This window comes from Pseudophryne corroboree, chromosome 4 (genome assembly GCF_028390025.1).
Source record: "Pseudophryne corroboree isolate aPseCor3 chromosome 4, aPseCor3.hap2, whole genome shotgun sequence".
Classification (NCBI taxonomy): Eukaryota; Metazoa; Chordata; class Amphibia; order Anura; family Myobatrachidae; genus Pseudophryne; species Pseudophryne corroboree.
Genome location: NC_086447.1, coordinates 437,912,423 through 437,925,426, shown reverse-complemented (window position 1 = coordinate 437,925,426; position 13,004 = coordinate 437,912,423). Strand labels below are relative to the sequence as shown.

General features: G+C 46.3%; 1 protein-coding gene across 4 annotated transcripts in view; it reads right to left on the bottom strand.

The window, feature by feature from the left end:
* LOC134909716 (cytochrome P450 3A9-like) overlaps positions 1 to 13,004 on the bottom strand; it is a 273,043-nt gene that overhangs the window by 56,047 nt on the left and 203,992 nt on the right. For all 4 annotated transcript variants that reach the window (XM_063916913.1, XM_063916910.1, XM_063916912.1 and 1 more), the window contains exon 8: positions 11,551 to 11,678. In XM_063916913.1, coding sequence (XP_063772983.1) covers positions 11,551 to 11,678 — 128 coding nt within the window. The remainder of the gene's footprint in view (positions 1 to 11,550; positions 11,679 to 13,004) is intronic.

Sequence of the window (13,004 nt, the reverse complement as noted above, 5' to 3'; positions counted from 1 at the left end):
TGATTATATTTTTAATTCAAAGCAGGCTGGTATATTTGGATGGTGTTGTCCTTGCACCAATAGTTATATTGTTTCCCCCGTGCTAGCATAGTCCCCGCTCCTCACTCCTGACTCTGGGCTTCTCCCGCTGCGGCTGCCCTGCAGCACTCAGGGACCTACTGTACCCCCCCGCAGGTACCCACTGGATACTGCAACCAGAGTGATCTGGGATCTGACCATGCTCGGGGATCTGCTGTATGGGACACCTCATTCTCCCTCCCCCGCACCTCCTATTTGCCATCCACAAAAGGTCTTCCGCTGCCCGCAAGCTGTTACGCTCTCACCTGCTGAAAGTCCAAGACCGCCCGCTACCCTCTATTAGGGGGCACGACAATTATATCTTTGTCCCTCCACAGCGTACCCTGATATACTGCCCCTGTGTGGATTCTACTGACCCACTTTTGATACACTGACCACCCCCAGTGGTCGCTGTTACCCGCGGCTATGAGATTGCCGCTCTTGCCTATACGGTCTGGCCCTGGTGTTTCTCGCGGCTGCGATGGTCTCTGGATGAGTAACAACCCATGGTCGGCCTGACCGCCTCATAACCCACCTGTGTCAATTCCTATTCTCCCCCCCTCTCTATTGCAACTCTACTGGACGAGATAGTTCTCCCTCGGCTGGCATCCATTATGTCACAAAGGAACAAGAAGGCTCCCCAGGCCTCAGCAAACTTCTTCGGGAGCAAGGCTAAGGGCCCCCAGACTATGGCGCCCTCCCCGGAGTCCCCTTCGTCACCACGCTCTTCAGAGTCGGGTATCGATCCTCAGATACAAGCTGTGATGTCTGGTCTACTGGAGGGCGTGCAAACAGCCTTTAAGCAGGAACTGTCCAAAGCTGTCTTGGACTTCAAAACGGAGATCACCTCACTTGAAAATCGTACGGATGCCTTGGAGACTAAGATTGACGACTTATGTCGCTCGCAACAGCGTCTAGACTACGATCTCTCGAGGCTCCATGCTGAGGTTGAGACCCTGAAGGAGCGCCAAGAGGACCAAGAAAATCGATCCCGTCGCAATAACTTACGCATACGTAATGTGGCGGAAACATTTAGTCCCGGACTTATCTGATGAGGATTTCCTTTTTGATAGGGCACACAGGGCCCTGCGGGCCAAACCTTCGACATCACAACCCCCGCGGGACATTATAGCTCGTCTCCATTATTACCGCTCGAAGGAGAAAATAATTGCTTCAGTCCGGGATTCCTCTGATATAGCCTTCCGGGGCATGCAGCTGCAGATTTATCAGGACTTGGCACGGACCTCCTCGCTGCGCAAGAGAGCGACGCAGGAGATACACTCGCTAGAATCCCAAATAGCCACCTTAACCGCCCAACATACACTGACCTCCTGTCCTGCCTTACTTACACAAATCACTAACTTACAAGGCCAACTGAACGCGCTTTTGTCCCGTCGTGCGGCTCTCATTCTGCAGAAATTAAATCAGAAATTCTATGACAAGGCGGACAAGTTAGATTCCCTGCTGGCGAATAAATTGTGACACAAACAGGCGACTGGCGCAATCGACAAATTGTATTCCCGAACTCTGGGTGGGCCTACTTATGATCCTAAACAAATGGTGGATGAGTTTAGGGATTACTATAGCTCTCTTTATAACTTGACGACTCCGACGCATTCCCCTTCCCTCGACACGGAGAGGTTACGTTCTTACCTGTCCTCAACCCCTCTGCTGGGCATATCCACGGCTCAATTAGACACACTAAACCAAGATATTTCAGTAGATGAGACGTTAACAGCTGTGAAATCCATGCGGTCCTCAGCCGCCCCTGGCCCTGACGGTTTCACGGCACACTACTATAAACACTTTGCTAAAATATTAGCCCCTCACCTTACCACCCTCTTTAATCAGATATTGGGGGGCGCATCATTTGTTCCAGGGACTACTCAAGCTGATATAGTCGTGATCCCTAAGCCTGACAGAGACCCCACTCAGTGCGGCAATTATAGGCCCATCTCATTGCTCAATGTCGATCTGAAAATGTATGCAAAAATCCTAGCTCTGAGATTGGCCCCCCTTCTCCCTGCACTGATACATCCCGATCAGGTTGGATTTATTCCAGGCCGACAGGCTTCTGATAACACCAGTAGGGCCATTGATACTATCCATTCTATCCACCAACAAAAGTCCTCTTCCCTGTTGCTAACCCTGGATGCGGAGAAGGCGTTTGATTGCATTTCGTGGCCCTTCGCCTTCTCGGTTCTTCAACGTATGGCCTTTTCTGGTAAGTTTTATGATGGTGTCTCAGCACTGTATCGCAACTCCTCAGCGCGGCTCTCTGTCAATGGGGTCACTTCTTCATGCTTTAAGATATCTAACGGTACCAGACAGGGATGCCCGCTCTCGCCCTTGATTTTTGCCCTTTTCGTGGAGCCTTTAGCGGCCAGGGTTCGTCTCAATCCGAATATTACAGGGATTCGAATTGGCCGCATGGAACACAAAATTGCACTTTATGCTGACGATGTACTGGTTTGTCTTTACAACCCGACATCGTCAGTCTCTCCTCTCCTCTCTGAGATTGACCAAAATTCGCAATACTCGGGTTATAAGATTAACGCTACTAAAACAGAAGTTCTTGATTTTTACATTACCCCTGCGTCTAGGTCGCAACTTGAATCAACATTTCCATTCTCCTGGCATAACCGAAAACTCAAATATCTAGGTATTTATCTAACCCACAGACATCATCAACTCTTTCAGGCGAATTTCCTACGTCTTTTGGACCGAATTCGCTCTGACCTCCAAACTTGGTCCTCCTATTTCATTTCATGTATTGGACGTGCCAATTCTGTAAAGATGAACGTTCTTCCCAGACTCGCTTATCTTTTTCAAACGTTCCCGATCTATATCCCCCCCTACATTTTTAAATTCTTGCAGTATCAAACTTCCCGTTTTATCTGGGCCAACAAACACCCTAGAATTAAACTTTCGCTGCTACAACGGTCTTCCCGGGGTGGAGGTTTAGGCATGCCCAACTTCAAATACTATTACCACGCAGCCCAGATGGCATCCTGTGTTCAGTGGTGTGGTCCGGGGGCGGACAAGGTGTGGATAACTATTGAAGCCGGCGAGCTGGGACTCTCCACGCTCTCTTCCCTCTTGTGGCTCCCAAGAACCGCCCGCCCTCGTGCCATCTCATCTCACCCAGTGGTGGCCCGTTCTTTATACATTTGGGATTTTGTTGTGAGGAAACATCAATTGGCCCCTAACCCATCCCCCCTCATACCTCTGTTCCACAACCCTGCCTTCCCTCCTGGAATGGTTAAATCTGCTTTCTCACTCTGGAAACAGGGAAACGTTGACTTTAACGATATTGCCTCTACTACACCCTTTCCTTCGTTTACCCAGATTCAGACACAATACTCTCTCCCTCATAGTGAATTTTTCCGCTACCTTCAACTTAGACACTTTCACTACGGGGTTCATACCACTCTCTCTTCTAGGCCTCTCACCACTCTTCAAAATATATGTTGGCGACGCTCTTCTACGAAAGGTCTTATATCAGATCTCTATGCTTTGCTATTGCACGCATTGCTACCCCCAGAGATCACAGAGAATTAGCCTGGGAGAGAGACTTGGGTGTCACTTTGGATGAGGAAGAATGGGATGAAATTTGGAGTAATGTGTCCTCTAGCTCTATCTGTGTCAGGATTAAGGAAAATATATATAAACTGGTATATCGTTGGTACTATGTACCTTCGCAATTGAAGGCGATGTTCCCTGATGTTACGGACGGCTGTTGGAGGGGCTGTGCTTCTGAGGGGACATATATGCATACCTGGTGGACCTGCCCGAAATTAATACCTTTATGGGAGGAGGTTGTTCGACTTCTTTCATCCCTATTCTTCACCCCAATCCCCCTGGACCCTAAATACTTTCTACTGCCTCTGGACCTTCCGACTTTGACTACACATCAGAACAAGTTATTACGTCATGTGGCTACTGCCACGACATGTCAGACAGCGAAGGTCTGGAGGTTGCCATCCCCACCGTCCCTACATTCCGTTGTCACTTACATTTGGTACGTTTATAAGATGGAATATATGACTAGTCTTATTAGACAATCTGCCAGGGCGTTCGATAAAATCTGGGCACCCTGACTCACTTCTCAAAATGCCCCCTCCCCATTCGGTAACTGATTAAGCTACACACCCTTATTTTTATGTTGGCTGTCCGGATCCCGCCGCTCGGACCTCCCCTCCTCTTCTCTCTACATTCTTTGGACGTCTCTGAAGGCAAATTCCCACGTGCAGGACATTCTTTGGACGTCTTTGAAGGTATTTCCATTTGGAAGGGAAATTTTATAAGTACCATATCAGTGACCCCTTTTAATGTGCTGGACTGCGAGATTACTCCTGGAAAGTCACCAGCAGTGATCTAACTAATTCCCATAGAGAGAGTAAGCCGCTAATTAGCGTGTCTCGTCTATTTTTGAATTTTTACTTATCCATGTACTGGAGACTACTAAAGTACTGTGGGGCATAATTATCAGATTACAATTATTTTCTGATTTTTTACTTCCCACTATATGTTTTATGTTTGTTCTTGTCATGTCCATGTTTACCGGTAATAGGCAGTCACAGATATAATCATATGTGGTTTCTAAACCGATAATCCTATCACCTTGAAGGTTTCAATAAAATACATTTGAAAAGTATTAATAGTACAAAGGAAATTTATTGCGTTTAGTGTTTTATTAATATATCCTGTCTAGTGCGCTGGGAAAAAACTTTTGTGTTTCTGTGTTTCCGATTTGGTGGAGCAGGGTAGTAGCTCCACTCCCTTCAGCAGCACCGACAGGAATAACCCTATCCTTCCCTATAAGCGCAGTACCGCAACCTTTTCTGTGGGGACATATATGCATATCTGGTGGACCTGCCCGAAATTAATACCTTTATGGGAGGAGGTTGTTCGACTTCTTTCATCCCTATTCTCCACCCCAATCCCCCCCTGGACCCTAAATACTTTCTACTGCCTCTGGACCTTCCGACTTTGACTACACATCAGAACAAGTTATTACGTCATGTGGCTACTGCCACGACATGTCAGACAGCGAAGGTCTGGAGGTTGCCATCCCCACCGTCCCTACATTCCGTTGTCACTTACATTTGGTACGTTTATAAGATGGAATATATGACTAGTCTTATTAGACAATCTGCCAGGGCGTTCGATAAAATCTGGGCACCCTGACTCACTTCTCAAAATGCCCCCTCCCCATTCGGTAACTGATTAAGCTACACACCCTTATTTTTATGTTGGCTGTCCGGATCCCGCCGCTCGGACCTCCCCTCCTCTTCTCTCTACCTTCTCTCTTGCCCACAATCTTGTTCCTTCCTTTTCGTGTCTCTACTCTACCCGTTCTCTCACTCCCCTGGGCTGGTTGGCCACACCATGGACCTAGAGGACTCTCTCCTTTCTCGCACTATCTCTGTTGTCTCACTTTAAAAAAGAAAAGAAAAAAAGATTTACTCGCTTGCTTACTGTTATTTCATAGTTGTGTACATCTTAGTACTAAAATGTTTGCTATGCTTATGAAACACACCGTTTCTGTGTATTACTGTGAATCGACCAATAAAATTCTTCTTAAAAAAAAATAATCACATCTTCAAAAGATTATATTCAGTTTTCTGTATGAGATTCAGTAGTGATTCACACTATCATATGTAACCTTTCACCCAGTCAGGCTCTTGGTGTCATATTACACCTCTGTGTCTCTACCATGTCTTCCACAGAGGAAGAGATTCCCTGCCAAAGACATGTCACACAAGTGCTCAACCACACCACAGACACTCCAGGACTTATAGCGGACAGACCCACAGTAAAATCTGTCAGAGGGACACAGATAGGATTTGCCAGTTCACAAACCAGTGCCAGTAACACAATGTCTGTGAACATAAAATGCCTATTGACATGCAGCGCTTTTATAATGCTAATCACACAGTTATATAGCACCAAATTCACTGTGGCCCACCCCTGTTTTGCACCCTGATACGTGTTCAGTAGTAGAGGAGGACCAGCGTTGTCTCTGCAGCCTGAGGAGAGAAAATGGCGCTGAGCAGTGTGCTGGCGGACTGAGGAGGAAGCTCCACTCTTCAGTGGTGTGTTTCCCCTCAGCTTTTATGAGGTCATTTTTTTATACTGGCGGGGGTAGGACTGTGCCTCAGCAACTTATGCCCCTTATTTATGCCAGTTTCCATAGGTTTCATGCTGCCCAGGGCACCCCCCCCCCTTGCCCTGCACCCTGTAGTGCCTGTGTATGTGTGGGCAACATGGCATGCTGCGCTCCCGCCAGCCGCACGGTACCTTTAGCCTTCACTTTCTTGATTGAAGATCTGCCTTCTAACACTTACCTGTCTTCTGACTTCTGGCTCTGTGAGGGGGGTGACGGCATGCTGTGGGAGTGAGCATCTAGGCACGGCTAGCGTTCAGTTCCCTTCAGGAGCTAATGGTGTCCTGTCAGCCAGAAGCAGAGCCATGAAACTCTTTAGGAAGTTGGTTCCTACTTCTGCCCCCTCAGTCCCACGAAGCAGGGAGACTGTTGCCTGCAGTTCTCCCTGAAAATAAAAAACCTAACATAAGTCTTTTCAGAGAAACTCAGTAGAGCTCCTCTGGAGTGCATCCAGTCTGCCTGGGCACATTCTAAAACTGAGGTCTGGAGGAGGGGCATAAAGGGAGGAGCCAGTTCACACCCTTGAAAAGTTTTAAAGTGCCCATGGCTCCTGCGGAACCGTCTATACCCCATGGTCATGAAATGGACCCCAGCATCCTCTAGGACGTATGAGAAATATTCTTATTAAATACTTTGTTCTTTACGTAGTTGAATGTGCTGACAACAAAATCACACAAAAATTGTGGAAATCAATGGAATGGAAATCAAATTTATTAACCCATGGAGGTCTGGACTTGGAGTCACACTCAAAATTAATGTGGAAAAACACACTACAGGCTGATCCAACTTTGATGTAATGCCCTTAAAACAAGTCAAAATGAGACTCACTAGTGTGTGTGGCCTCCACGTGCCTGTATGACCTCCCTACAATGCCTGGGCATGCTCCTGATGAGGTTACGGATGGTCTCCTGAGGGATCTCCTCCCAGACCTGGACTAAAGCATCCGCCAACTCCTGGACTCCTTTATTGGCGGTGTCTTGCTAATTGCCTAAAATTCCCACCTGTTGTCTATTCCATTTGCACAACAGCATGTGAAATTGATTGTCAATCAGTGTTGCTTCCTAAGTGGACAGTTTGATTTCACAGAAGTGTGATTGACTTGGAGTTACATTCTGTTGTTTAAGTGTTCTCTTTATTTTTTTGAGCAGTGTATATATACATATAATATATAGTAACACTGTAAGGGGAACAGGCCCCGTCTCCTAGGGTAGACAGCAGTGTGCAGCAGCTGAGAGACCATACAAGTCCAGTTTTGTGGTGCAACTGGCCGCAGCGAGTTTTATTAAGCAGAAAATAAAAATAAACATCAAAAGAAAATGCCTTGCATGTCCGGCACTAACTATACACAAGATGTACCTGACTGTCTCTAAACAAAACACAGAGTTTTTCCAGTAAGTACTGTGTGGCTCACTTGTATAAGAATGCAGGTTTCCCGCATAGAGATTCTGCAGTTTCTCCCCAGGTAATCTGCACACACTGATCAGGCTAGGAGCCCTATAACACTCTTACACAGCTGGAAGTTCTGATTAGCCCTCTGTGAGGCCAAAGACCCAAACGGGGCCCAATGGCTGTAACTTGCCCCCTCTCTCTCTCCCAGGACCCTTATCTATCTTTTCCAACAGACTGAAAAGCTGCTAACAAAACAAACATTTTCCTGGAAGTTTCTTTTTCTAAAACATGTAGGACAAGAACCTGGGACAAACATACCTGCCCTCAAACACTATTCCAGTGTTCCTGTCACAATATATATATATATATATATATATATCTATCCATCCCCCGGCTTGACTCCGCTGCTGCTGATGGCAGTGTCCATGAAGGAGGCCGGAGTGCACTTTTTACAGGTACTCGGTGTGGGCCTGGTCCATGGAGGGTGTTGGTACGGTGGTGCTCCCCAATGGGGGTTCCAGGCTGCACTCTCTCCTGCCTCTCTGTCCCTACTCCCTGGTGCCTCATTCCCTACTCCCTGCTACCAAGTAAACTGTGTATAACATGCTCTATCTGGCGCAATGTGTATGGAACACTAACTGGCGCAATTTATATAACATGCTCTACCTGGTGCAATGTGTATAACGTTGCTCTACCTGGTGCAATGTGTATAACGTGTTCTAACTGGCGCAATGTGTATAATGTGCCGTACATGGTGAATGTGTGTAAAGTGCTCTAAATGGTGCAATGTGTATAACGTGCTCTACCTGGTGCAATGTGTATAGGGTATTCTAACTGGCGCAATGTGTATAATGTGCTCTACCTGGTGCAATGTGTATAGGGTGTTCTAACTGGTGCAATGTGTATAAAGTGCTCTACCTGGTGCAATGTGTATAACGTGCTCTACCTGGTGCAATGTGTATAGGGGATTCTAACTGGCGCAATGTGAATAATGTGCTCTACCTGGTGCAATGTGTATAGGGTGTTCTAACTGGCGCAATGTGTATTACGTGCTCTACCTGGTGCAATGTGTGTAACATGCTCTACCTGGTGCAATGTGTGTAACGTGCTCTACCTGGCGAAATGTGTATAACGTGCTCTACCAGATGCAATGTGTATAACATGCTCTATCTGTGTGGTTTAATGTGAATTGGTACTATTATGTGGCCATGCTCTTTCCGAATGAAGCCACGCCCCAAAAATGCGCGCACTGTCCTTGATTAAAAATATATGGGAGGGGAGCACCAATTTACTTTCTGCCAAAGGGCACCGAAGTGTCTAGTTACAACTCTGGTGCAGAGTGTCCTGTATGCTACACAGCCCAGCAGCATTGTCACCCCCTCCCCCTTGCAACTCTTTTGTAGTGTCCAAGTCAAGTCTGTTTTTATATGTGAATAATTAATAAGATTAATATGAGCCTTCATTGCGATGGGACCCAGAAAAAGAAAGATAGGACCACAATTCTTAAAAGTGAGGGTCCTTGGGACCCACTTTTTGGGGGCTCAGCGCGATCACTGTAAATAAGATCAGTAAAAATATAGATACACACTATACAGGTGATTAAAGTCCATTTTTGTATAGCTTTACACCAAATGCTAGCAGTGGAATAAACCAAGCCCTGTCCCTTTAACTAGTTCAAATGGATTCCCTTTCTATTACGTGGATCACTCTCATGGAGCTTTTCATTTTGACACTGTACCCAGTGGCATAGGATAGTTCATATGCCACTAGAAATGAAGGGAGGAGAGTTACATGCCACAGTCATTGCTTGGCCTACTCTGTGCTATACATGCTATGAATTAAATGACCTCAGTGCTTTTAAATATACACAACCTCCCAATACCTCCATATTATGAGTGCTGTGTAATTCATTAAGATAAAATGATACATTTATTATTTTGTTATGAGGCTTTGCTATGTTTAGTAGGGTGACCTACTTCCTTTTGTAGCATACTAGTGTAATTTACAAAAATAAATAAATCCTATTTTTCTGACACTTTGGTTTTATAGCAATGTCCCCAAGATCATTTAATTGATGTTTGAGAATGGATACTCATTTAATTGATGTTTGAGAATGGATACTCTTTAACTACCACACAAAATCAGCTGCCACATTTATATTTTTAAAAGTGACATGGGGGGTGATTCCGAATTGATCGTAGCCCTGCAAGCTACGATCATGACCATAGGTATGCGGGGGGATGGCCAGCACAGGGCTATACCACCCCGTATGTCAGTGCCCCCCCCCCCCCCGCAGAAGTGCAAAAGCGCAGCTTTAGCGTGCTGGCCGGGAGCCAGGGGCGTTTCTACAGAGGAAGGGGCCCGTGTGCACCTCCGAGTGGGCCCCCTCCTCTGAACGGCACTGTATACTCCAGCTTTGTGCTGGAGTCTACTGCACATGCGCAGGTCTCTGGAAACATTGGCTACTGCGCATGCGCAGCGGCCATTATGGCGGCGATTTTCACTGCGAACACTGCGCCCGCCGCTGGACTCTGGAGCAGGGGTGTAAGACTCAAGGCTCCAGAGGCAAGGGAGGGGGAGGGGGTGCTTGCAGGGACAGATTGGCTCCCACAGAGCATTCAGTGTGCTTGCACTCCTTCCTCAGCAGCCTTTAGGTACTTAGGATGAGATGTAGTTACATTGCCGACAGTCAGGATTCCAGTGGTCAGGATACCAACGCCAGAATCCCAACCACTGGCAATGCCGCCAGCTGGAATCCCAGCTAACAGGTGCTATTCCCACTCGTGGGTGTCCACAACACCCATAGAGTGGCAATAGAACCTGTGGTGAGCGCAGCGAGTCACTGAGCCTGCAGTGTGGCGAGCGCACTGAGCCCGCAAGGGGCTTTGTGGCGCTCGACCCCTGCCGGCATTCTAACCGAGATCCCGGTGTGATAGACATGTCAGGAGCATATGGAGAGGTCTGATGGCAGGTATGGTACACACTGAGTCAAAAGCTGTAACACACAAAGTGAATAAACATTTGGGCTGGGTTTTTTTAGCAACAAATTGGAAATTAAGTTATATTTTCAATGTAAGTGTATACTGTATGTAAGCATGTATTTGTTTATACTCATATATTGTGGATCTGTTCATGTTCCCAACAGTCGGAATACAGACGCCGGAATCCCGACACTGCTCGGAATACCGATGCTGGGGCCCCAACATGGATCGCAATGCTGTCAGCAGGATCCCTAATGTAAGTATGCCAGGACTGCTGAGAGGTAAGCAGAGGGGGTGGGGGAGGTTTGGTTTAGGCTACGGGATGAAGCTTAGGGTTAGGCTATGAGGAGGGAGCATTAGGCTGCGGGGGAGGGAGGGTTAGGGATAGGCTGTGGGGGAGAGGGGGGTTAGGGTCAGGCTAACGTAGGTTAGGGTTAAGGACTAGGAGTAGCACTCTTACCTAGGTGTTGGGATGCTGCTGACGGTATTCTGACTGCCAGCATCCCAAGTGCCAGGATCCCGGTACCATCCCATATATTGATAGTAAGCTTGACTTCTTGAAGTATCTATGATGTTTTGTGGCTCTTAAGGCCCATACACACTAGCTGATTTTGAGCTCAGAAGTAGCTCACTTTTGGCGTTTTGGGCTACTCTGAGCTCTAACTCGGGCAGTGTGTATGGCCGGGCGATGAGCGCTGTTGCGCATTCCCACATCATCGCTGGTCACCGCCGTCCGTCGGGCTGTTTGAACAGCCGAGTGAAGCACTTCCCACAGTCTCCCACTGTGGAAAGTGCTTCACCCCCCCCCCCTTCCCAGAATCCTGTAATTAGTTTGCAGTTTAGAGAATCCTGTAATTAGTTAATTCTCAGCAAAACAAACACATTTCCGTCTTATGACAATGCAGTGTAGAAAATAAAAAGTCATCTATGTGTGTCAATTTGAGGTGGACTTACTGGATGGTCTTCCTTCTGCCGCTTCTCTTTGAAACTAGTAACAGCATTCATGTAAAAATTCAGGAAGTCTTTTGGGAAGAAATTAACATTCAGCCCATCAAGAATAGGGCGAAGGAAGGGAAAAGTCACTATAGAAAAATAAAAGGAAAGAAATAAGTCTGTTAACCTAAGAAAAATTATGTTCTTGGTTGTGCCTAATACAGGGATATATATATATATATATATATATATATATATATATATATATATATATACACACAGTATGATAAATACTGTGTATATATATATATATATATATATATATATATATATAAAACACAGTGTTATGCTATTCAAATATATATATAAAACACAGCGTTATGCTATTCATCTATGCAGGCTGACTCATACCCCTTTTCCACCTACGAGCACGGGTCGCAGCCGGGAGCCTGACACGGGAGCTGCCCCCTGCTGCAACCCGTGCTCGGCCCCTTTCCCATTAGCAGTCACAACCCGGCATATGCCGGGTTGGTGACGCTTCTAGTGATGCGGCAGGGGCGGCGCAGGGAGATCACATGATCTCTCCGCGCCGCCCTTCCATACAGTGTAAACGGGAGCCGTGTCGCATCGACACGGCTCCCGTTTACACTACAACCCTACCCGGATCATTCCCGTGTCCTACCCAGGTAGATAGTCGGGTAGGATTCACGGGTCACTTGATCCGGGTTTACCCTTTTCCACTTGCAAAAAACACGGGTAAATACGCGCCCCCGTGCATTTACCCGTGTTTTTTGAGATAGTGGAAAAGGGGTATCAGAGAGTTGGTGTCTGATGGTTTTTCTCTTCTCTTCTCTTCTCTTCTCTTATTTTTGCTCCTGTCTTGACCATGGGCATTCCCCCCAATAACAACAAAATATTTATTGTGATAAGAATAATCCCACCACACGTAGATTGACAGAAGAGTTCTGGGGTGAAATAAAGGGATTATGCAGAAGAGAAAGCACAAAATAGGACAGTGGGCACTACAACCAGATTTACTAGTGATATTACAGAGACCGATGACGTAACACAGTGACACCCTGAACATTTAACACATTAAACACAGAAGGAAAATATATTATTATCGCGCCTTTAAGGCGGCATAAATTTATAGGACCTATTCTAAATGACTAATATTATGTTATGAACACTCTGGGATTTGTTGTCATTATATATTGTCAGTCAAATACGCACCAGTACTCTTATATGTAATCATTTGCTTTGTGTTGTATGGGTTTGAGTCAGAAATAAATTCTACTCATTTTATTAATTCAATCATTGAAAGTATACAGTACCTGTGCCTGTAATATATAACACTAGGTAACAAATTGTAATTTTTTTGTCTCTCCATGGGGTATATGCAATTCACGGCGAATCGCGGCAATTTTTCGCCGTTTTTTAATTCGACTCAATTCGCCAGGTGAATTCCGGCAGGT